The sequence below is a fragment of the Alexandromys fortis genome, unplaced genomic scaffold (genome assembly GCF_014885135.2).
Source record: "Alexandromys fortis isolate MF-2015 unplaced genomic scaffold, M_Fortis_MF-2015_v1.1 scaffold_154, whole genome shotgun sequence".
NCBI classification, from domain to species: domain Eukaryota; kingdom Metazoa; phylum Chordata; class Mammalia; order Rodentia; family Cricetidae; genus Alexandromys; species Alexandromys fortis.
In genome coordinates, this window is record NW_026068040.1 from 3,795,283 (window position 1) to 3,818,074 (window position 22,792).

The window sequence follows — 22,792 nt, forward strand, 5'->3', positions numbered from 1 at the left end:
GCGGCGTGTCTCGTTTGTTCAGGCCACAGGAAGTCGCCCGCACAAGGTGGAAGGTGGCTGCTTCACGGCGATTTGTGGTGCTGGGCACCAAACTCAGACCCGACAGATCAGGTCAGCATTGTCCCGCCAGAAAACCTTTCAGCTGCGGCGTGATGCTAATCACTGACCGTTTCCTCAGCTGTGTTCTTCACCCGACAAGCTCTCACATACCAGTCCCTGCCTGGGAAGATGGCTCAGTGGGTAAGAGTTCAATTCCCAGCAACCATAGGGTGGCTCACAACCATCTGTAATGAGATCTGATGCTCTCTTCTGGCATGCAGGCAGAACACTGTATTCATAATAATAAGAGCCTAAGTCTTAAAAAACAAGAACATTTGATCTTGCAGAGGGCCAGGTTCCGTTTCCAGCACCCACATGGCAGCCAACAACCATCTACAGATGGTTACAAGCCGAGGGGCTCAAGTGCTTCTCTGCCCCCACAATCTCCTGCATGCACACAAATACATATAAATTAGTTATTAAGAGAACATCCTGATTCCTGATGAACCATTTCTAGTGTTTAAGTCAATGGACGAACCCACCCACAAAGATGCCTTGTGGTAGTCAGGGTTTTGTGCCATTTCCCTGAGAGAAAAATGACATCTTGCAGGAGTCAGCAAACTTTCTTAAAGGGGCAAATACCTCACATTCTAGGCTTACAGGTTATGTGGTCTCATCACAACTACGTCACAAAAAGACAGTTGGGGTTGTAGCTCAGTGGGTAGAGTTTGCCTCATATGCACAAAGCCCTGGGTTCCATCACTAAGTAAACTGGGTGTGGTGAGACACCTTCAGCTCCAGTGTGTGGCTCTGCTCCAACTAAGAAAAACAAACTGGCCACAAGCTACCAGCCAGGCAGGGTAGGTTACTTCACAGACCAAGGAGATGTTAGATGTTGAGAATTAGATAGACAGGTTACTGTCCGAAAAAAATAATTTGGGACTGGAGAAATGAATCAGAGGTCAAGAGCCTAAGTGCTCTTGCAGAGGACCCAGGTTTGGTTCCCAGCACCTACATTGTGTGGCTCACAACCACCTCTAACTCCAGCCTCCAGAGATCTAGCGCCCTCCTCTGGCCCCCATAGGTACTACAGACATGCACAAACCCACATATACACACTTTAAAAATCCTTAAAATTAATTTGAGCAATACTGTCAAGATCACCCCTATGAATCACAGGCCTGTCTGCCTCACTTGTGTGAGTGCCAGGCAAAGTCCCACACTGAGGGGACACATGTGGGTTTTGTTGCAGGTGAGGAGCACCTGCTGAGCCCCCTGCCGTTTAACAGCAAGCCTGCTCTTGGCCCCAGAGAAGACATTACCTCACCCATCCAAGTTGTTCCTTTGCCAACAGTCCTGAGAAACGGCCCTCATAAACAGTGTTCGGGGGCTTGCAACTGGGATGCCGTAGTTGACTCTCGCCCAACAGCTTTCGGCTGGGTAATAGGTGGTCACTGGGTTGGATGCATTCCCTGCCCGACCACAGAGTCTAGAAGCCAGCAGCCATCCACAAATGCTGTGATGTGGTCAGGAGAGCTGCTTTTTAATCAACCCTGTGTTTAAGGTGAAGGGTGTGCATAGGTAAGTAATGAAGATGGGCACTGTGCTTTTATATATTCTAATCTCTATTGTGTGTGCACATCAGAGGACAGCTTCTGACAGTTGTGTGTGTGTGTGTGTGTGCACATCAGAGGACAGCTTCTGACAGTTCTTTGTGTGTGCGTGTGTGCACATCAGAGGACAGCTTCTGACAGTTCTTTGTGTGTGTGTGTGTGTGTGCACATCAGAGGACAGCTTCTGACAGTTCTTTGTGTGTGTGTGCACATCAGAGGACAGCTTCTGACAGTTCTTTGTGTGTGTGTGTGCACATCAGAGGACAGCTTCTGACAGTTCTTTGTGTGTGTGTGTGTGTGTGTGCGCACAATCAGGACAGCTTCTGACAGTTCTTTGTGTGTGCACATCAGAGGACAGCTTCTGACAGTTCTTTGTGTGTGTGTGTGTGTGTGTGTGTGCGCGCACACACACATCAGAGGACAGCTTCTGACAGTTCTTTGTGTGTGTGTGCACATCAGAGGACAGCTTCTGACAGTTCTTTGTGTGTGTGTGCGTGTGCGCACATCAGAGGACAGTTGATGGTTCTTCTGCCCACCATGTGGCTCTTGGGGTTGAACTAGAGTCCTCAGGCTGAACTGGGAGCCTCTTTGCCTACTGAGTCATATAATCAGCTGAAGCACTGGCCTTTTGACACAGAAGATACCAAAGCCTTAAAGAGATGATGAGGGAAAGGTCACAGTGGAGGTGTTTTGGCCAGAAGAATATAGTCCTAAATAGAAAATATCAGTGCAGGGTGATCACAAACTACCCAGAAAAAAAAAAATGGAAGGTTTTCAGATCCCTTTAGGAGGAAACATGAGACTTAGCTCTGTCTCACTGGCATGCCAACAGCAGTCGGCACAGGCCCTCCTGGAGAAGACCTAACATCTCACTTTGTCCCATTGACATGGCCCCTGTCCCTTGGAGCCCCTTCCTTCCCTCCAGCAGTGCTCTCAAGGGCTGGGCATATGCATGCAATGAAGTCAGATCCATGAACCCCAGAATCCGCATGACCCAACTTTAAAACCCTGTAATGAGCTCTCCTGGTGGCACTGGGGATCACTGTAATTAGACAAGTGAAGAAGTGGGGCCCGGTGTGGCAGCACACAGCTCCAGTCCTAACTCAGGATGACTTGGCAAAGGCCATGCTGGCTACATAGCAAGACCTGACCACCAAAGGCCTGGAGAGATGGCCCCTTGTTCACGTGTAAGAACAAGAATGGGTCCCTAATGGATTCCTAATAGCCACGTGGGTGTGGGGAGCCCAGCTGTGACTCTAGTGGCAAGAAATCCCCGGGACGAGCTGGCTAGTTAGACTAACAGTCACCAGTGAACCCTGCTCCATTGGAGGCCCTGCCCAGCATGAGGAGTGGCTGGTTGTCAGCTTTAAGCCTCCGTGTGTACATACACATACACACACACACACACACACACACACGAGAGAGAGAGAGAGAGAGAGAGAGAGAGAGAGAGAGAGAGAGAGAGAGAGCAAAGAGCAAACACTCGCATAGCCACACAAATGGGAGGGATAGGAAATAAGAGTGCCAGTTCTTACGGTATCATGGCCTAAGAGAGTTCCACATTATAGCTTTGTGTTGAAGGGAAGTACTTCAGAGCTGAGCTTGGCAGTGCATACCTAGAATCCCAGCAAGCAGGAGGCAGGAGGGTCAGGAATTCAAGGCCAGTTTTAGCTATGGATCAAGACTGAGGTCAACCTGGGCTATGTGAGACTATTTCACAAAACATGTCATGGCCCCACTGTGAGACTCAAGCTGCTCATGCCCCCCCCTCCCCCTCTCTCCCTCCCTCTACACCCCATCCCTGTGTCCATTCTCTTGGCCTGCACCTCTAATACCTGGTGATGATAGGTTCCCACAGCATAGAGAAATAAAAGGTGCCTATAATTTTGTTAACCACTAAAACTCAGCTGGGGGGTGGTGGTGCAGCCCTCAGGAGGTAGAGGCAGGATCTTGTGAGTTCAAGGCCAGCCTGGTCTACAGAATGAGTTCCAGGAGAGGCAGAATTAGACAAAGAAACCCTACCCTGTCTCGAAAAACCAAAATCAAATCAAAACAAAAACAAAAAAACCTCACGGGCCTGGTGTGGTAATGTGTACCTTTAATTCCAGCATGGTCAGTCGCTTTCTCAAAACAGGAATAAAATTTATGGACAGATTATACCTTCAGCGTAATTTATCAAAGCTCACAAAGCTAATTAGTAAACATATATATATATTAAAATAAGGATTTCAAAGATCCAGGTTTAAGTTGGGAATGGCGGTAATAAACCTGTAATTCCAGCACCTGAGACGCTAAGATGGAGTGACATATGTTCACGGTTAGGCTGGGCTGCATAGTGAGTTCTCAGCCATAGCAAAACTCTCTCTCTCTCTCTCTCTCTCTCTCTCTCTCTCTCTCTCTCTCTCTCTCTCTCCTCCCTCAAACAAAGTGGACCTTTAAGTCCATCTTTTGTTCTTTTTTGGCCAGGGGTGGAAATGGGGAGATGTTTCTTAAGGTCATCGCTGTGCAGCGTGTCCCTTCGTGTGACACCCAGAACCCTCCTGAGACATGCCATCTCCAACACATTCATCTCCATCCACAGAAGGAAGTAAACTACAGGATACAGCAACAGCTTGAGATACTGCGACCGTGTAATGAGAATGAACGGCGGCAGATACCCGAAGATAGCACTGCTTGGAGGAGTGCATGGAGAAGGCAGAGAGGACAGACAGCGTGAGGAAGACTGTGGAACCTTGGGTGTGACACAAGCATCTAGGCCTGCCCAGGATAGGAGCAACTGAGAACCGCCATAATCGGGATGCGCATGCGTGCTTAAGCATGGCCGGGCATAAATGATGATGATGGGAGTAGGGGTTGGTACCGTGCTGAATAGCTTTTGACCTGACACAAGCTAGAGTCATTTGGAAAGAGAGAACCCCAACTGAGAAAATTCCCCCACCAGACTGAACTGTGGGTAAGCCTGTGCTACATTCTTGACTACTAATGGGTGTGTGAGAGCCCGTTCACCCTGGGCGGTAACCAACCCTGTACAGATAGCCCTGGGTGTATAAAAAAGCCAGTGGTGTCAATCCTAGGCGGGTGGTCCTGAAGGGTTAAGGAAAACAGGCTGAGAAAGCCAGGAGGAGAAAGCCAGTGAGCAGCACCCCTCCATGGCCTCTGTATCAGCTCCTGCCTCCAGGATCCTGCCTTGCGTTGTTGCCCTGACTTCCTGGGTTGATGGACTACAAGCTGTAAGATGAAATAAACCCTTCCCTCCCCAAACTGCTTTCGGTTCTGGAGTTTTACCACAGCAATAGAGACCCAAACGAAGACAGACGGGGTTGCTAGGCTTGAACCCTAGAACATCCTAAGCCTGCTCTACCACTGAACTGCAGCCCCTGCCAAATCCGTTTTTCTGTTGAATCCACTCTGCGTTCTTTTTGCCAACACTTATTTAATGACAGGTATCTAGGACGGAGCAAGGCTGGCCATTGGCAGAGATTCAACTCATTTCCAAAGGGGACAGAACTACATTGTCCAGATGCAGGAACCCATGTCTGTAATCTTGGCACTATGACTTAACCATCTTTGGGTCATTCCTCCTCAGTTCTTACCTCCCAGGAAGCAGGAGGATTACAGGGTCAAAGCTGAACAGCCAAAGCAGTCCACAACAGCCCAGGATATACATAGTGAACTCTTGTCTCAGGAAACCAAGGACTGACAATGTTGCTAGGTTTAACACCCAGCACCGCCTCCACCACGTGTATGTACATTACATGCACAAGAATATAAATAAACACAAGTCCCCACCTTTGCTCCTCAAAGGAGCAGATGTGTCTGCGGAATGCTTGCTAAGTGCTCAGCATATGTTGGAAAATATCTGAAGGGGCTTCCTGGTTGGCAGCTCATCAGTCAGACCTCCCTCCAGTGTGTTTCTGGAGCTCTCCCAAAGCGACACAAGGGACAGTCCAGCTTAGACTGTCAAGCACCTGTTAGCACTCCCCCAGGCTGCCTCTGAGTGCTGTTGACTGTTGACACTATTCTGCTTAAAGCTGCACTGTGACCTTGCTACCCACCTCCCCATCAGCAGCATCTCCCACGCAGGGTGACACTCTGGACTCTGACTGGGGATCTGGAACAAGTGACAATGACTGAAGTGGAGTCACCTCTCAAGGCAGCCGTCCGCGTCCACCTTCTTCTGTACTCTCTCTGAGAAAGAAGCCCGCGGTGCCACAGAGTGAGGAGAGAGATGCTTCAGACCCGCGATGGTGGCCGCTTTGTCCTCCCTGAGGTGCCCGAGAAGCCCCACCAGAGCTCAGCCGGGGGCAAAGGCTGCTGACCCAAGCTGCAACTGGTGTGCCCAGGGAGAGAGGACCCTTCTGTCTCCAAGAAATCCACGTGGCCACACCTGTCTAGGAAGTCTTTCTTGCCACATTTGGTGTCCCCAGCTAGGAGCGATGCAAAGGAGACCGAGAAAATAACCAATTGAGGGAGGTTTTCGTCAGGGTGGTTTATCCCTCAGAGCTATCTAGACAGGGCTTCGCTGTGTGGCCTAGGCTAGCCTTGAGGCCACACTCCTCCTGCCTCCGCTTCAGGAATGCAAGGATGACAGGTATAAGCCTCCATGCCCTGCTTAAGGAGGGGTAGGCGTTTACTGGCATGGAAACATTGGCCTTCAGCTATGGCTTGGGGTCCGGCTCACTTGGCATCATCCTCACCTTGCAATGCTATGACAGCCCTGTGGCACCGCTGCTCCTGAGGGTGGGTCTTTTTTTTTTTTTTAAGATGTATTTATTTATTATCTATGCAGTGTTCTACCTGCATGTGTGCCTGAAGGCCAGAAGAGGGCACCAGATCTCATTACAGACGGTTGTGAGCCACCACGTGGTTGCTGGGAATTGAACTCAAGACCTCTGGAAGAGCAGGCAGTGCTCTTAACCTCTGAGCCATCTCTCCAACCCTGTTGGTTCTTGTTATGGAGGTGTGCACACGCATGCACGCACATGCCTGTTGAAGGCCAAGGTTAAAGGCAGGCAGCTCTCTGAGTTAGAGGCCAGCCTGCAGGCCGCAAATGCTGTTGAAGATGTAAATGCGGTATTTTGAAGCCTAAACAAAAGCTTTTCTACTTTGAAAAGGGTTCCTCTTGGAAACTGACATCTAGGAAGCTCCTAGACGAGCTTTGGTGTCAAATGAGGACGGAGAAAATACCAGCCTATGGTACACCAGACTCCGAGACCGGCAGTGTGCGGATTGGCTAGTGTCTCTCGTGACCTCATCTCGTCCTCACAGTAGCCCTGTGACAGAAGCCGACAACCCCGCCCTTCCCATTTTTCCATCCTTGCAGGGTCTCAGGTAACCTGGGCTGGTCCTGAATTCACTGTGCTGGTGAGAATGGCCTTGAACTTCGGATCACCTGGCCTCCACCTCTCTAGTGCTGGGGTTACAGGCACAGACCACCACACAAGGCTTGCGCAGAGTTGGGGATGGGTCCCAGGATCTGGTCATGGGAGGCAAACAGTCAATTGAGGAGCCCAAGGACTCTTCCATTTCAGAGAGAAACAGTAACAATGAACCAACTGAGTTTGACTCGGAGCAATTGTTGCTACAGACTTAACTGTTGGCCTTCAAAAGTGAACTGTAATTCTTGTCTAGAATAAGAGAGCAAAACTGCAGACGAACTCTAATAAACACCATTAAAACAACCTCAGAAGTCAGTTCACCTGCTAATAGAAAAGACACCCTCCAATTGTGAATCCAGCTGGTGGCCCTCCCCCTCAAGACTTCGGCTCTAAATGGCTTCTCTCGTCTCCTCAGTTGTCACTCTTCGAAGCACCTGGACTCATATCCACAGTACCTGGCTGCTTACATGGCTCCTTCCCGTGAAGGGGTGTGGGGGGGGGAGGTTCCTCCTGCCATATAATCCACCCAGTCCCCAACAGCTAACTTCCTAACTCCTGTTGATGGCAGGGGTGGTATGGCTCTCCCTGTAATCTCAAAATTGGGAAACAGAGACAGGAGAATTGCCACAAGTTAGAGGTAAGCTTGGTTGTACAGTAAATTCTAAGTCAGTTTGGCTACAAAGCGAGACCCTGTCTGAAAGAAAAATTGTTCAGTTAAAACAAGATTGGGAATCTTGGAGTTTCTTTTCAAGCTAAGGGCAGAAGGTACTAATAGAGATGAAAGATGTAAAAAACAGAAGGTGATATGTAGTAAGGAGCTTCGGGCAGGCCTGCTTTTCGTCCAGTCTGGCTCCTGCACCGCTAGCTTAACCCATTTCTAATAATCTGTGTAGCACCACAAGGTGGTAGCTTACCGGGAAAGATTCAGCATGTCTGACCTGGCGGCTGGCTCCATGGTGGCTGCCTCACTGCCTTCTTTCTCCCAGCATTCTGTTGTTTACTCCACCTACCTAATTTTCTGTCCTATCAAAGGCCAAGGCAGTTTCTTTATTAACCAATGAAAGTAACACATAGACAAATAACCCTCCTACATCAGTGATAAGAAGATGGGCATCAGTTGGGTGGTGGTGCATGCCTTTGATCTCAGCACTTGGGAGGAAGAGGCAGGCAGAAGTCTGTGAGTTCAAGGCCAGCCTGGTCTTCAGAGTGAGTTCCAGGATAGCCAGGACTATATAGAGAAACGCTGTCTTGAAAACCAACAACAAAAAGCTGTTCTTTGACTCTGCTGCTCTAGAACCAGCCAGGAGTTATTTGACAGAGAGACACTACCAGACCAGAAACCAAATCAAAGCCTAAGCCACCCCTGCTGACGAGGCTGCTGAGCTCAACCTGGAAGTAATTCCATAGCTGGCTACTCCCTGTTCTGCCTCTTCCGGCCTTTACCTGGCCTGCCTCCCAACCTGTTAACCCTTAAGATTCTCTCTAGAACACTGAATTAAGCAAGTAGCGGCTCATGTCAATAAGTGGCAGATGGCAAACTCTACTTAGCTCCATTGCAAAGGATGACGCTTGTCTTGAGGGTGGCAGTGTGGATCAACCCCCTGCAAGTTTGCATGGTTTGTATGACTTGCTCCTGAACCCTTTTTTTTCCTGGTAGCTCAAGAAATTGTCAGACCAACAGCAAGAGCAACACTGGGATTGGCTCCCTGATCTGACCATTCCTCCCTGGAAGTAGACCCTAAGGAAAAACCCAGGACAGGTCCTTGCTGTAATTTAGCATTATCCCTTAAATTAGTGGTTCTCAACCTTCCTAACACTGTGACCATTTAATACAGTTCGAGTTGTGGGGACCCCCAACCATAAAATTATTTTCATTGTACTTCCTAACTGTAATATTGTTACTGTTATGAATCATAAATGTCTGCTATGCAGGATATGATATTCAATCCCCTCCAAGGTCATGACCCACAGGTCGAGAACCTTTGCCCTAAATGAGACCATAAATGAGAACCACCACCAATAAATAAGTAAATAAATGGGTGAAAAGTCCGTCTGCTCCGACACAAGCCTGCTCTCACGATGTACCCATCAGAGATGTGTTTATTCTTTGAAAATGCAGTTTACTGCACTCCTTGGAACTGGAGAACAAGGTGGCTGAGAAGGCTAGTCGTCCGAGGCCTGCCAATCACGCTCACGGTAGCTTGGCTCTGCCTGGCGAAGCGTTTCCTCGCCATGGAGTGGCGATGTTTCCATTATCCACTGTGGGATTTACAAATAAGGCTGGCACATGGTTAGCACCTTGTTGACATGGGGTAACAGAGACTTCCCTTGCAGGAAAAGGAAACAGCAACTTTGGATCATCTGACAGCACCCAGATGCAGTGTTTGTGAAACTGAATTCTGTCCCTCTTACAATCCCATGCTCACACTGGTGCATAGTATGAACGAGAACTCCCCACAGCAAACAAGAAACCCTACAGTGAAAACCAGCAAGATGACCTCTTGCAATCCATGCACAGCTCAAGGGCTCAGCCCCCAAAGCTCATTGCACACTAGACGCTGACGTCCCAGACTCTACATCTGGGTCCCCTTGGCCCTCCCTCAGGCTTCTTTCATTTACTAGAACAGCACGCAGGAGCCAGGGAAACACCCAGCTGTGTGTTCTAGTTTATTACAAAAGATACAGACGAAGAAATTCACTGGGCAAGACACAGCACCCTCCAGGCAGCTCTCCAGAGGAAGATGGAGCCTTCGCCACATAACAAGCCTGCAGGAAAGCACGGGCAACCATGTTGAAATGGGATAGATCAAATGGGATAGATCAAATGGGGAAACCCAGCAATGCTGGGCAAATGGCCCCAGTGCTTTGAACAGCTTACCTTTCTACAGCAAAGAGGCAAGAACCCTTTGAAATGGAGTCTGATGCTACACTTCAAATAACTTTCTTCTCATCTTATCAGGAGTACTACTCTGACAATGAGCTGGGACTGGAACTCAAGCCAAGGTCACCTCCATTTTTTTCTAAATGGTTTTTATTTTTAATTATGTGTCGGGGGGGAGGGGAGGCACAGAGGCCAGAGGCTTGAGAGCAACCCGGAGCTGGAGTTATATATAGGTGGTTGTAAGCACCCTGACATGGGTGGGTGCTGGGAACTGAACTCAGTTCTTCTGAAAGAGCAGTAAACACTCAACTTCTGAGCCATCTCCCCAGCTCCAAGATAAAGAGAGGAATATTTGTTTCCATGACCTGCCTTAGGGAAGAGAAATTCTCATTTCTATGATTTGTCTTAGGGAGGGAGGAGTCAAGAATCATAGAAATGTAAATGTTATACAAATATGTGTGTGTACTGGATATATATGTACACATATATATTTGCACACATACATACATGCATGCATATGGGTACTGGGTGACTGTCTTACCGAGGAAAGAGGAAAATATCATATACATTCTCTCTAAGACAGGGTCTCACTGTGTAGCCCCAGGCTTGCCTTAGAACTCATTCAATTCACCTGACTCTGCCTCCCAAGTGCCAGATTAGTGTGCACCCCCCCCCCCCCCCCCCCCCCCCCCCCCCCCCCCCCCCCCCCCCCCNCCCCCCCCCCCCCCGCTAGGCACCCCCGCCCCTAGGCACCATACGCTTGCTTTGTGCAGACTTGTGGGAGGAGCATAAGGAGCTGCTCTCGGGCTTCGGTCACCTCAGTTCCTAAGTGTTCACAGCGTGGAAAGTCAAGACTGCTAAAGAAGAGGGGAAATCTGAAGATTTGGCAAAGGCAGACCAGGTTTGTCCTGAGAGGAACGAGGAGCAGTCTTTCTATCCCCAGTGTCTATTCCGGCAGAGCCACATGGCATCTCCTTGACTTCGCCTAGTCTCTCTATATATATTTCTTTTAGCCTGGCTATATTCTGTTAAACTATTGCCTGAAAGCAGCTTCTTTATTCATTAGCCAATAAAAGCAACACATATCCAGAAGGACTTCCCACACCACCCATGGAGCCCAGAAGAGGACACCAGATGTGTGCTGGGAATTAAACCCTGGTCCTGTCAGATGAACAGCCAATGCTCTTAACCACTCCTTCCCCCAGAATATTAATTTGGGGGGGGGGGAAATCAACTGACAATACATTTTGTAAAGAAGCCCAGGGCAGCCTTTAAGGGGAAAAGTCCCAAACCCTCCCAAACCCCATACTAGAGTTGAAGGCTATCCAGAGCCAGTCCCCACCGTCCACCCCTGCAGGTCCTCATCTCACAAGGCCTCTAGGGGGCAGCATAGCAGAGCGAACACTTTGAGCAGCCTAGGATACAGAACAAGGGAAGGCAGTCCACACCAAATCCAAGAAAAGCTCCGTCCCATTTGTAAAAACAGTGTAGGAACCGACACTAAACACCCCCTGCTGCCGAAGCGACCTGTTTCAGGGAGGCAATGGTAAAACAAGAGAAGCAGGGGTGGGCAGGGGTTTCTAAGGACTGCCTGGTTCTGTTGGTGACTTTTTATGTTTGCATGGCTTTCTACAGTCTTCCATGTGTGTGGCTCACAAGGAAAATGGTGTTCATGCCCAGGACAGGCAGACATGGGGCTAGAGGAAGGAAACAGAACCGGCATCTGGAATAATGATGTGCCCATTCCCAGAAAACAAAACAAAACAAAACAAAACAAAACAAAAAAACCTTTGTAAACATTATTGAATTCCGGTATATATGTCTCCCATAAAAGCTTGTTCCAAAACTTTATATATGTATAAAAATCATAAAGACATACAAATATCAACTAACAACTTCGATTTTTAATAATAGAAACAATTTTGCCATTCCAGACACAACTTCAGGGGAGAAAAATCTTCCCTATAAAAATAAAACTTAAAACTCATCAACATTATAAATATAGCTTTTAACTTCTAGATTTCAAATGCTCCCTGCAACTCCGCCCTTCATTTAACACCGTTCGTTCGGGTACCATCACATTCCGGAGAGAAAACAGCATTACAGCAAAGCTTGCTTTCATTTGACAGAAAGGCTGGAACACTGGGTGACAATAAAGATCTTTGGCCTCTGGGGCTCTTTTTCATGCTTTAGAGACGCTGCTGTAGTAACCAGTGTTTGGGAGAACAGCAATCTCCAGGAACCCGGAACGGGGAGATCCTCAACAGTTTCCAAGTCACGGGGTGTAGTGCACACGGCAGCGAGCGAGGTTCAAATGAACACAGGTGAGGATCCCTGCATCACACAGTCTACTTCAAGTAAAATAATAAAATAATAATAAATTCACAGATAGCCATCAGCTACTACTTTCAGGTTCTAGCAGGATCTTGAACTGAGAAATGAACGCTTCACCAACTCTAAGCTTACTTGGAGGAATAATTAGAAGACCAGGTGGTTGGCTACGGCAGACACAAACCCCAGCCCCAGTCTCAATAGTAAAACCAGCACAGAAGCCTCGAAGGCGGTCCCTGAACAACAAAGGCGAAGGGTTGGGTGACGGTGTCACTAAAGCCTCGCTGATGCACTAAGAAATTACATGCAAAATTAAACACGATGTGCCATCCATATTTTATAGCTAGTTCTATGTTTTTGTGTTTTATTGTTTTTTCCAACTCTTCCTAATAGCTTAGACGATCCGATTGTCTCAGAGCTGTGGAGCACACCCTGCACTTGGATCTGCCCCACAGGGTGACAGCCTCTGACAAGTCAGGAGAGCCACCGCAAAGGGACAGATACTCACTCAAAGGCACAGTTCATAGAAAGGCAAAGAGCTGGAGCACCTTGGAATTTCCAAAAGAATCCATTAAGTCTCACCCGTTAACAATTCCTTGGGAATTTATAAACAACAACAGAATCTACCTAGACTCAAAGCAGAGCGACGGGGAGGCCCCTCTGGAAGCCCAGCGCACTGCTCGCTCCCTCTGCTCTCCGATTTGCAAGCTGCTGAAGAAACCGAGGAGGCGGCGCCCATCCTCAGAAAGGCTTCTATTGCACATGCATTTCTTTGGTTGGAAGGAACACGCACAAGTCTGTTAAAATAGTTCCAGAATGAGCAGCTGCGGTGCGGTCAGCGGGGTGTGGACTTGCTTTCCTTGGGGCCTCAGTCAAGTCTCTGCGAGGCAAGGATGTGGTAGGATTGGCCTTTGATCAGCATCCCTGTCCTCTACTTTGTAAGAAGAACACTTTAGAAGGACGAAGGGGACACCAAAGGGAGAGGGGGAGAGGAAAGGGGAGGTGGAATGAAGGGGAAAGAGAGTGATTGTCAAAAAGTTTGCTGTGAGCCCTGGACTTGATACATCTTCTAGCTAACAGCTGAGGGTAAACAGCTGCCCTTACCTAAACTCCTTTTTAACTGAGAAAAAGCTCTGGGTGAGGGGTGGGGGGCAACTACATTTAACAGAGATCAGTCATGGTCAGGCCCGACCTACACCTACAGAGAAGCTATACGCAGAGACCATCCGCTCTACACCAGCAGTCGGGGAACTGGTGCACAGACGCCAGGTCCAGCCACAGGAGCAGGAGGCCTAGATCTGGATCACCACAGGTCCAGCCACAGGAGCAGGAGGCCTAGATCTGGATCACCACAGGGCCAGCCACAGGAGCAGGAGGCCTAGATCTGGATCACCACAGGTCCAGCCGCAGGGGGGGGGCCTTCCTCGGGATCACCTCAGTCAAGGGTAAATCCACCACAGGCCAGCTGCAGTTCATGGACCCCTCCTTTGGGCTCAGCTCCTAGTTCTTTGGCTCTGACCCCACACTTTACCACTAAATCAAGCAATCTCAAAACATCAACCCTGAATGCTTTTAAATGCTTTTGACTCCTTTACGAACAAATAACACCTTCTCCTCCGCTATCACTAACTCAGAAGCCACGCCACCCTCCCAAGCCGAGGGCTCTCCACTCTCTCTACCTTCCCAACGTGCTCTTTACTTTCCTCATCAAAACTCTTACACATCTTCTCCCAACCCCCCAGAGTTCCTACATTCCTGTGTCTTTCAGATCACGGAGCAGACTGTTCCGAATGAAGACAACCAAGCAGGCAGTTTCGCCGCAAGACAAGTTTGCAAAGACTGCTTGTTAGTATCTGCTCACCCTGAAGCCTAACAAAGATCACATAATCAAAGTAACTAGAAGAAAACAGGGAATCGACCCAGAGTTCATGCTTCCGAGCACTCCAGGATGTGCCCGAGGACCACAGGCTCACAGCTTGCAAGAGGTAACGTCGCCATGCCAACAGAACAAGCTTGCGGAGTCCCTTGTGTCAATCGGTGAGGCGCAGGATGCTGCGTGCGCAGGCTTTGAGAACTGTGTCTGGAGAGAAAAGAGCAAGGCCCTAGCATGCGGGCAGGGAAACAGCTCTCTGAGCAGGGGCGGTGCCGCTCTTTCATGGTCCGAGCTGTGCCTTCCTAACAGGAAGCCCTCGCCTTAGCCGGGCTTCCACACCTCGCCCAGGGCTTCCTCCAGCTTCTGCCGGTAGGCTGTGTAGCGCCGCTTCAGGCTCTGCAGTTGCTCGTCCTCCTCCTTGTCCAAGATGCGCAAGAAGTTCTGCAGCTCTGGCAGGCTGAAGGCTTCCCACTGTGCAGAGAGAACAGGCCGTGTGGAACTCAGAGTCGGGGAATAATTACTTCAGTTCCTTTTTTCCCCAGAGACAAGGTTAGCTACATAGCACAATCTAGCCTTGAACTCATGATCATCCCCCACCTCAGCCTCTTGAGCGACTCCAGGCCCTGCAGAACACTGGCTATCAAAAAGTGGGGGGTACGGTTGTCCTTAGCCCCTAGTCCAACCCTCCAGAGGATCAATTCCCGGTGTCTGCATCTTCTTCCTCTCTGACAATCTCATCAACTCCAGAGGGGTCCACAGACTACCTGCTTTCTCCATCTCTTTCGCCCAGCTCTTGGCGGCCACTCCTGGACTTTGGCATCAGCCTCCTCTTCTCAGTCTACTCTCGTGCCCTACAACCACCCGGCCCTCCTACACACACGGGTATGGCAAACGCTCATGGTTACAAGCATTCAGTTGTCACCCACTGAACACCACAGGAAGTGAGAAATACTCTACCTCCCCAGCCCGACATCTCACACTCACCCAGTACCCCAACTGGCTTAGGGCTTGCTCGCCCCTTCTCTGCTTTGCCTAGCCACTTCCTGCTCACCCTTTGGCTCTCAGCCTACCTTCCTGATCTTCAAGGTTCTCTCCCTCTCCCTTGCCGTGCAAGGCTCTCACTGCACCCTTTAAAAGCCCTGCTCACAATCCGGACTGAAATGACTGAAGCTCCCAGGGTCCCTCACCTACACCTGCCCTGAGTGGCAGCTGGCTGCCTCCCACTACTCGGAGTTTGTTTCCTGTCCTGATGACAGCGGTCTGGTTCCCTAACAGAGTCTCTCCCCACAGCAGGTACCATATCACGCGCACACGCACGCACAGAATGGAGTGACGACAATGAGCTGCCTCAGTGCCAGCACCATCTCTTATCAAGCTGATGACTTGAGTTGATACACGTGGAGAGATCCGACTCCTGCAAGCTGCCTGACGTCCACATATGTGCCAAGCCAAGCGCATGAGCACACATCCACACAAAACAAGATATAATTAAGACAAACTTCTTGTTTTTTTAAGCAGTGACTGTCAAGGAAACTGCTGCACAAGCCAGGTGACCTGAGTTCTGGGACCCACCTAATGCGGAAGGGAAACAATTCTACCCGGCTGTCCCCTGAGCTCTAGGCCTGTGCTGTGGTACACACGCCCACAAACACATATCACACATACACACAGTAACAATGACGATACTTTAAAGGAAATATTTAGCATCACCTTATAGATCACTTTGATTAGAAAAGCTAGAACAATTAGAGGTTTGCCTCAGGCCGTGTCCCCCATCTAAGCACACTGCTGGTCTCTGCCATCTAAGCCAGCAAGCCTCTTCTCCCAGCTGACGCTCTCCACACTTCTGGTTTTTAAATTTTTATTATTTTTATTTTATTTTATGTGCACTGGTGTTTTGCCTCCACGAATGTCTGTGTGTGAAGGTGTCAGATCCTCTGGAACTGGAGTTACAGACAGAGGTGAGCTGCCATGTGGGTGCTGGGAATTGAACTTGGATCCTCTGGAAGAGCAGTCAGTGCTCTTAACCACTGAGCCATCTCTCCAGCCCTCACTTCACACTGAGAGCTCGTAGATGATCTACAGGGCAGAAAATGTTTTCCAGTGAACACCCCAGGACATCCTCCCCTGGGGAGAAGGGTGCTCACGCCAAGAACTCCCAAGTCACCCACTGCATGAAGAGGGGCGCGGACTCTGAGGTCTGCATGTGCTGGGTTTCCCTTTATTTCCTGTCAGAAGGAAACTGGCCTGGAGTCTTTTCTCAGCAGCAGAGGGACCGGGAGGCTCAGTTGAGTGAGTGATATGGGGCTGGGAGGAGATTAGAACGGCTCTCCACACAGAGCCGGACAAGGAAGAATTATTTCCTCCTGAAGAGCTCATGGCAATGTAATGGCCTAAAAGAATTATACTGTAAGCTAACTTGGGGATCATTCCAGGCGACTCCTGCTCCCTCCCGCCCCACCTCCTTGATGAAATAAAGCAGGCCAGCTGTCCTGTGGGGCTGGGTGCCACTGTCAACATTGCTCGCTCACCTCTCCAATTTCGTGTTCTCGAAGGACAAAGCTCAGCGTGTCAGTTCTGGGCCCTGCTACCAAGCGCAGGTAGAGCGGGTGCTCCCGGTCGGAGAGCTTGCAGGCATACACTGGGGAGGGAGACAAACAGCCTGTTACAGAGGTCTCCCCCACCCCACCCTGACAGTCACAGCCAACAGCCCGCTCCTGAGCCCCTATAAAGCCACGGTGAACAAACCGCCCAGGATACACCAAGCCTTGATGAGGAGGAAATGAGCTCTAAAAACAGAATAAATAGGGATTGGCCCCCAAGATTCTGTCCTTCCTGGCAGAAAGAAGACAAACTTTTGGGGAGAAAAGAGGAACTTAACCCCTTTTAAAAAAATGAAAATATCTCAATATCTCAACCAAGCAACACGAATCCCAAGCTCTAGGAGCAAGCCTCTTTGTAGATTAAGAACTGGCAGCCAAGCGAACCAGAAATTGTCACACGGACACGGCGTGTCTCTACACAAACGCACTCTGGTGTCTAAAGATGTGCCAGCCACGAGGGTGACAATTCAGGACACGGCCACTTTAGACTGTGTAGCTGATGTCCAGCTGAGAAGTTGCTGGCAAGCTAAAAATGTCGCCAGACTTTCCCTGTCCCTTGCTATTCAGATGGAACCTACACAGTTTCCTGGTGGCTGCTAGTCCTCCACCAGGCTGCGGAGCCTGTGGCTTCGGGAGGGAGCTGTCGGGACTGTGTCTAACGAATGGCACACCCTCAGAAGGAAGCTGTGTCAGTCACCCTGTCACCCTGTGCGCCAGGTCAAGCTCAGCACATCTCATCTTCCTCTATGGCTGCTGCCGGCTTTTCCCAGAGCCAAACGGGAGAAAGCGCAAACAGCTCACTGCTATTTGTTATACTTCCGGGTTGGCGCAGAGCAAATCGTAGACACCAACTTCCTTCAAACGCCTCGCCCGGGACATCCCATCCCATCTTATGAGATAATCCACAGGTCATGGGCCTAAATTCAGACAGAGCCCGGGTCAAAACACCACTTACTCTTTTCACATGTGAGTTGAATGAATTATACGTGTGCCTCTTTGTTTTCACACCAAGTGTGTGGGTGAACTTAAAACGTGAAAGCATTACTGAAGACTTCAACTAAAAAAGTCTTCTTTTTTTTTTAAAAAAAATTTATTTATTTACTATGTATACAGTGTTCTGCCTTCATGTATCCATACAGCCCAGAAGAGGGCACCAGATCTCATTACAGATGGTTGTGAGCCACCATGTGGTCGCTGGGAATTGAACTCAGGACCTCTGGAGGAGCAGCCAGTGCTCTTAATTGCTGAACCATCTCTCCAGCCCATTCTTTTGTGTCCTGAAAGGTATTAAAATCCTTGCCACCACACCCTCACCAAACCTGCCCCTCCAGGCGTGCCAGCAAATCTTCCACACGTGCCTACTACCTGCAGCCCCAAAGCCCCTCAACCACTCTTCAGCTCAGAGATACAAGCAGCCAGGAATCATAAAGATCCGCCTTGAGTGTGTGGCTTCCAGTCTGTCCCTGGGCTCTGACACAGTCTGACACAGCATCTATCTGCTGCCCTTCTCCTAATGCATACAAGAGACAAACAGAGCGGACAGACCGCTCTCCCTGGACGTGTGGCCACACACCTTGGTCTTCCCTGTGACATCGCTTGTAAAGTGCAAACTTGCTGGGGCTCTCCGTCACCAGAAACTTCTTGAGCAAGGCCTCAATCACTTCTCCCACGGTGTTTGTACTGCTGATGTGAAGTGTGTTCACACACCCTCGGCCGCTGAGTGGGGGTCTCCCGGGGCTGGCTGGGGTCTGGGTGGGTTTGCAGAGTTCCATCTGCACTTTAATGAAGCCAGTGTAAATCCCATTTGAGTTCTGAAGAAGGAAGAAAGGTCGCGGTGAGTGGTGTAGGCAGGACAGGAGTGCATTAGTGCGTCAAGACAAAGGGGAAGGCCAACAGTTCTTTGTGGCTCTTCTCTCAACTTCCCAGGAGAGTGCAGAGAGGGACCTCAGAGAGGAATCGGAAATGCAGTGGAGGAAACACACTAGCCCTGCAGCACTGGCTGGCCCTGCGGATTGAGCCTCTGAAGCCTCGTGTGCTGGGCCAGCACCCATTCGAGAGGACACAGTCCTGTGCGGCACATGTCTGCCAGACCATAGCTCCTTTTCTCTTCTCTGAAGGGGTGTTGGTATTACAGATGTGCACTACCCCATCTGGCCTTTTCCTGGGTCTTGGGGATCAACTCTGCCAGGCTGTACCCACCGAGCCATCTCCCTGACCCCATCTGTCTTTCAGTAGAACCAACTGAACCAGGAAGGACTTACCAAGGTCATCTTCAACTTGTCTGTGACAGCTAAATTGTACTTATGGACTTTCTCTTTGACCTCCTCTTTGCTGAGGTAATTGTGAGTTTCCTTCTCTTTCTCTACATCCTAGAAAAAAAAAATCGTGTCATGCACGAACAACATAGGGGAAAGAGGCAGATGAACTAAGCGTCTTCTCCATCCCACAAAAGAGCAGCAGGCGCATTTCCCGAGACACAACACTGCTCTGCTTCACCTTTAACACCCAGGCTCACCCCGCCACGTGTGCCCCATTTCCCACACTGAAATGAAACCAACCCACCAGCAACTGTAAACAGTGCTTCATTAAACAGCATTCTGCAAATCTCTCTGGTCAATTTCCCTTCTGCAAAAACATCATTCCTCACAATACGAGCTACTGGACATTTCGACTTCAAACAATTGCTTATTTACATGTTTATTTCATTTTCTTCAAGACGGGGTTTCTCTATGTAGACCTGGCTATCCTGAAACTAACAGAGACCCGCCTGCCTCTGCCTCCTGGAGGCTGGGATTAAAGCTGAGTGTCTACGCCCAGTTTCTAACAATATTTAAAGATGCACGTCTAGAACTGTATTAACATTATGGTCGCTCCAGCTTTCCAGTCGATATTAGCAACAAGCACAGCAGGGAATGAATGCCAATCAACCACGCTAGCTATCCACCTGTCAAACCATGCACAATCTCCCTAGGCCAAGACGCAAGTGACCAGACCCTCTACCCAGCACCTTGCCTACTGCTCCCCACACCTCTCTCTCCCTATAACCAGAAAGGGGAAAAACTGACTGGTTAAATTCTCTTGTGAGCCTTTAGAATTTACTACTAATTTACTGCCTATAAATAAAAGACCGTACATCCTACCTAGCTTTATGTCAACTTGACAAAGGGTAGAGTCATTTGGGAATAGGCGACTTCGGCTAAGAAAACACCCCCACGAGACTGAACTGTGGACAAGCCCGTGGGGCATCTTCTTGACTGGATGACGGATGTGGGTGGGCCCAGCTTACAGTGGGTGGTGCCACCCATGGACTACGGGGTGAACACTCCTCTACGGCCTTACCCTCAGATTCCTGCACCCTGATTTTCGGGACAATGGACTACATGTAACTCTAAGGAGTAAATTCTCTCCTCCCCAAGCTGCCGTTGCTCAGAGTCTCACCCAGCAGTGCAGACCTAAGACAGGCACAGGTGCAGCCACATAAGCACAGTGCCTACCTGGGTCACAGGGAACTCTCCCAAGCACCCAGCTGAGCTGGCATAATTACTCTGGAGCCCAGGTGAGACCGAATTTGAGGATTTGAGGAAGTGAATTAATTTGGAAGTGAAGAAATTTCGCTGCTGAGGGGAGGCCTGAGCCCAGAGCCCAGCAACTCTCCCCAGCCCAGCTGTCTGGCAGCCTGTAAGTCTCCACGTGGGCACTTTCATTTAATCCTCCCCCAAACTGAGCTAGCTAGTCTCTGTGGCTTCGAGAGGACCTTCCAGTGACAGACCCCACTAGTTACCAGAGCAAGCTCTCCCTTGCTCCCGGTCCTACATGTCATTTCCACTAAACCGGTCTTCAAGGCTCTGGCGTAGACGAACATTTAAAAATGTAAAGACCATGTGTATAGTCAGATTCAAGCTCGAGGAGCGGATTGGAATTAAATTTGGATGGTTTATCCACCAAAAAGAAAGGATGAAGACACCTCTCTTCTGTACCATGTAAGGGCCTGCTTGTTGGGGGTTTCTGCCGAAGATCACCACGCTCACAGCTAGATATCCAGGCAGGCGGCTGTTCCATGAGGATTCCTGCGTGGCAGCGGCATAAATACATCAGGAATGGCCACTACAGAAGCCATGAGTGGAGAGCCACCAGCATATAAAAAGGCTCTTAGGCCCTAATGCGGGTGAAGGGCATCGGCTGTGACCATTTCCAGTTTCTGCACTGGCCTGGCACAGCCCCCAGTTAGAACCCAGACAGCACTGGAGAATAACCAGCACGGATAATATGCTCGACTCCGTGGCTCCGCGGGCAAGCCGGAAGCCCGCTGGGAACACTGCCAGTGCCGATGTGGTCCCCACCGCACTCTCGGAACAGCTTTATATTTGTTGTTACTGTGGGTTAAGATTTTCCCAAAGAGGACTGGAGAGATGACTCAGCAGTTAAGAGCACTGACTGCTCTTCCAAAGGACCCAGGTTCAATTCCTGGGACCCACATGGCAGCTCATAGCTGTCTGTAACTCCCGTTCCAGAGGACCCAACGTCCTCATAGAGATGTGCATGCAGGAAAAACACCAATGTACATAAAATAAAAATATTTTTTTAAAGAGGAAAAAAAAGATTTTCAAAAAAATTTCTAAGGAAACGTAAAATATGTAGTCCAAACTGGGCACGCCTTCCACCCTAGCACCTGGACAGAGGCAGGAGGATCTCTGTGAGTTCCAGGACAGCCTGGGTTGTACATTGAAACTCCATCTCAAACAAAACCAACAAAAATGTGGCCCATTCCTCCTTGCCGTTCTTTCCATTTGACAACTAGTCAGCCAATGGCCACAGCTGACCAGAGAAATGAGGTAGTCTACACATTCAATTTGTGTTAACTGCCCAGAGGCCTTCAAAGTACATACAATTATTCCTGAGAAGACAGGTTAAAGGTCATTGCCTCCTCCATAGATACCAACTCCTTCTGTCCTGTACAAAGAAAAAGGCACCAAAACCACAGAAAAACCCTGTCTCAAAAAACAGAAAGAAAGAAAGAAAGAAAGAAAGAAAGAAAGAAAGAAAGAAAGAAAGAAAGAAAGAGGCACGGGATTTGCGGCTAACTCGACTTCTCTCCCCGCACAGCTTAGACATCTCCAGATTATTTCCCACCGCTAACACAAAGCCAGCGCTGCAGACACAGTTGCCGCTGCGTTGTCAGAGTAATACTAGTGAGGAAAAATTTCTGTGCAGATTCAGTAGCGATTGTAGCTGGTTGGCTGAATCCAGAGACAGAGACCATGCGGGTTCAGAGGGGTGTGGTAAGAATTGAACAGCCTGGTGTGGTGGCACATGCCGGAATCCCAGCACTCAGGAAGAGCTAGCCTCAGCTACATAGCAAGAGCCTGCCTTTAAAAAACAGAAAAAACTAAAGAAATAGCTGAGGGGTAGCAAGCACGAGGCTTTGCCTTTGATCCCCAATGCTGCAAATGAGCACCCAGCTAATGGTGTGGGGTGACCGAGCAGGGCCAGGAGGTGCAGAGCATTCCAGCGGGCTCGGGCTCTGCTCCCTGGTCTACCCCAGGGCCTTGGGGCCTGTTCACCCTCTCAGGTCTGTCTCACTTCCTGCTAGATGGCCAGTCTGTCACATCTGAAGAGCTCCTGACCTAACAGCAACAGGTCCGCAAAGATCTAATCTGATGCTGTTCTCTCTGGTAAGACCAAAGGAGGGACATGGCTCCATCTACAGGATCAAGGAAGCCAATGGCCCCAGACCACTGGCTGCACATAAACATACTGCATGTGTATCCTGGGGGATTCAGCTGGGTGGGGTCCCAAGGAAAAGAAGTGAAGGGGCAAAGAGGGGGTTGTTAGTCAGTTCCCAAGGGCAGCCTTGATGACAAGGGCTAGAGCACGCCCCTAGGCCCCCTGGAACCAGGAGCCCAAGGCACTGAGAGGAACATCAAAGGAGCTACATCCTCAGGGCAACCTACACAGGACCACAGAGGAGGAACTCAGAAAGGTTATCTTTACTTCTCAGAGATTAAACCAAGGAAAGAGCAGAAAGCATTGTGAGACTTGGAGTCCGTGACCTACAAGACCCCTTCTGGGCCGAG

General features: G+C 49.5%; 1 protein-coding gene across 2 annotated transcripts in view; it reads right to left on the reverse strand.

The window, feature by feature from the left end:
* Window positions 1-11,795: 11,795 nt before the first annotated feature.
* Rassf3 (Ras association domain family member 3) overlaps window positions 11,796-22,792 on the reverse strand; it is a 60,612-nt gene continuing 49,615 nt past the window's right edge. The window contains exons 2-5 of one of the 2 annotated variants that reach the window (XM_050165473.1): window positions 18,980-19,087; window positions 18,292-18,529; window positions 16,647-16,756; window positions 11,796-14,586 (exon numbers count right to left, since the gene is read on the reverse strand). In XM_050165473.1, the coding sequence (XP_050021430.1) occupies window positions 14,437-14,586; window positions 16,647-16,756; window positions 18,292-18,529; window positions 18,980-19,087 (606 nt within the window). In that variant the 3' untranslated portion in view covers window positions 11,796-14,436. The other variant, XM_050165474.1, reaches the window with a different exon arrangement.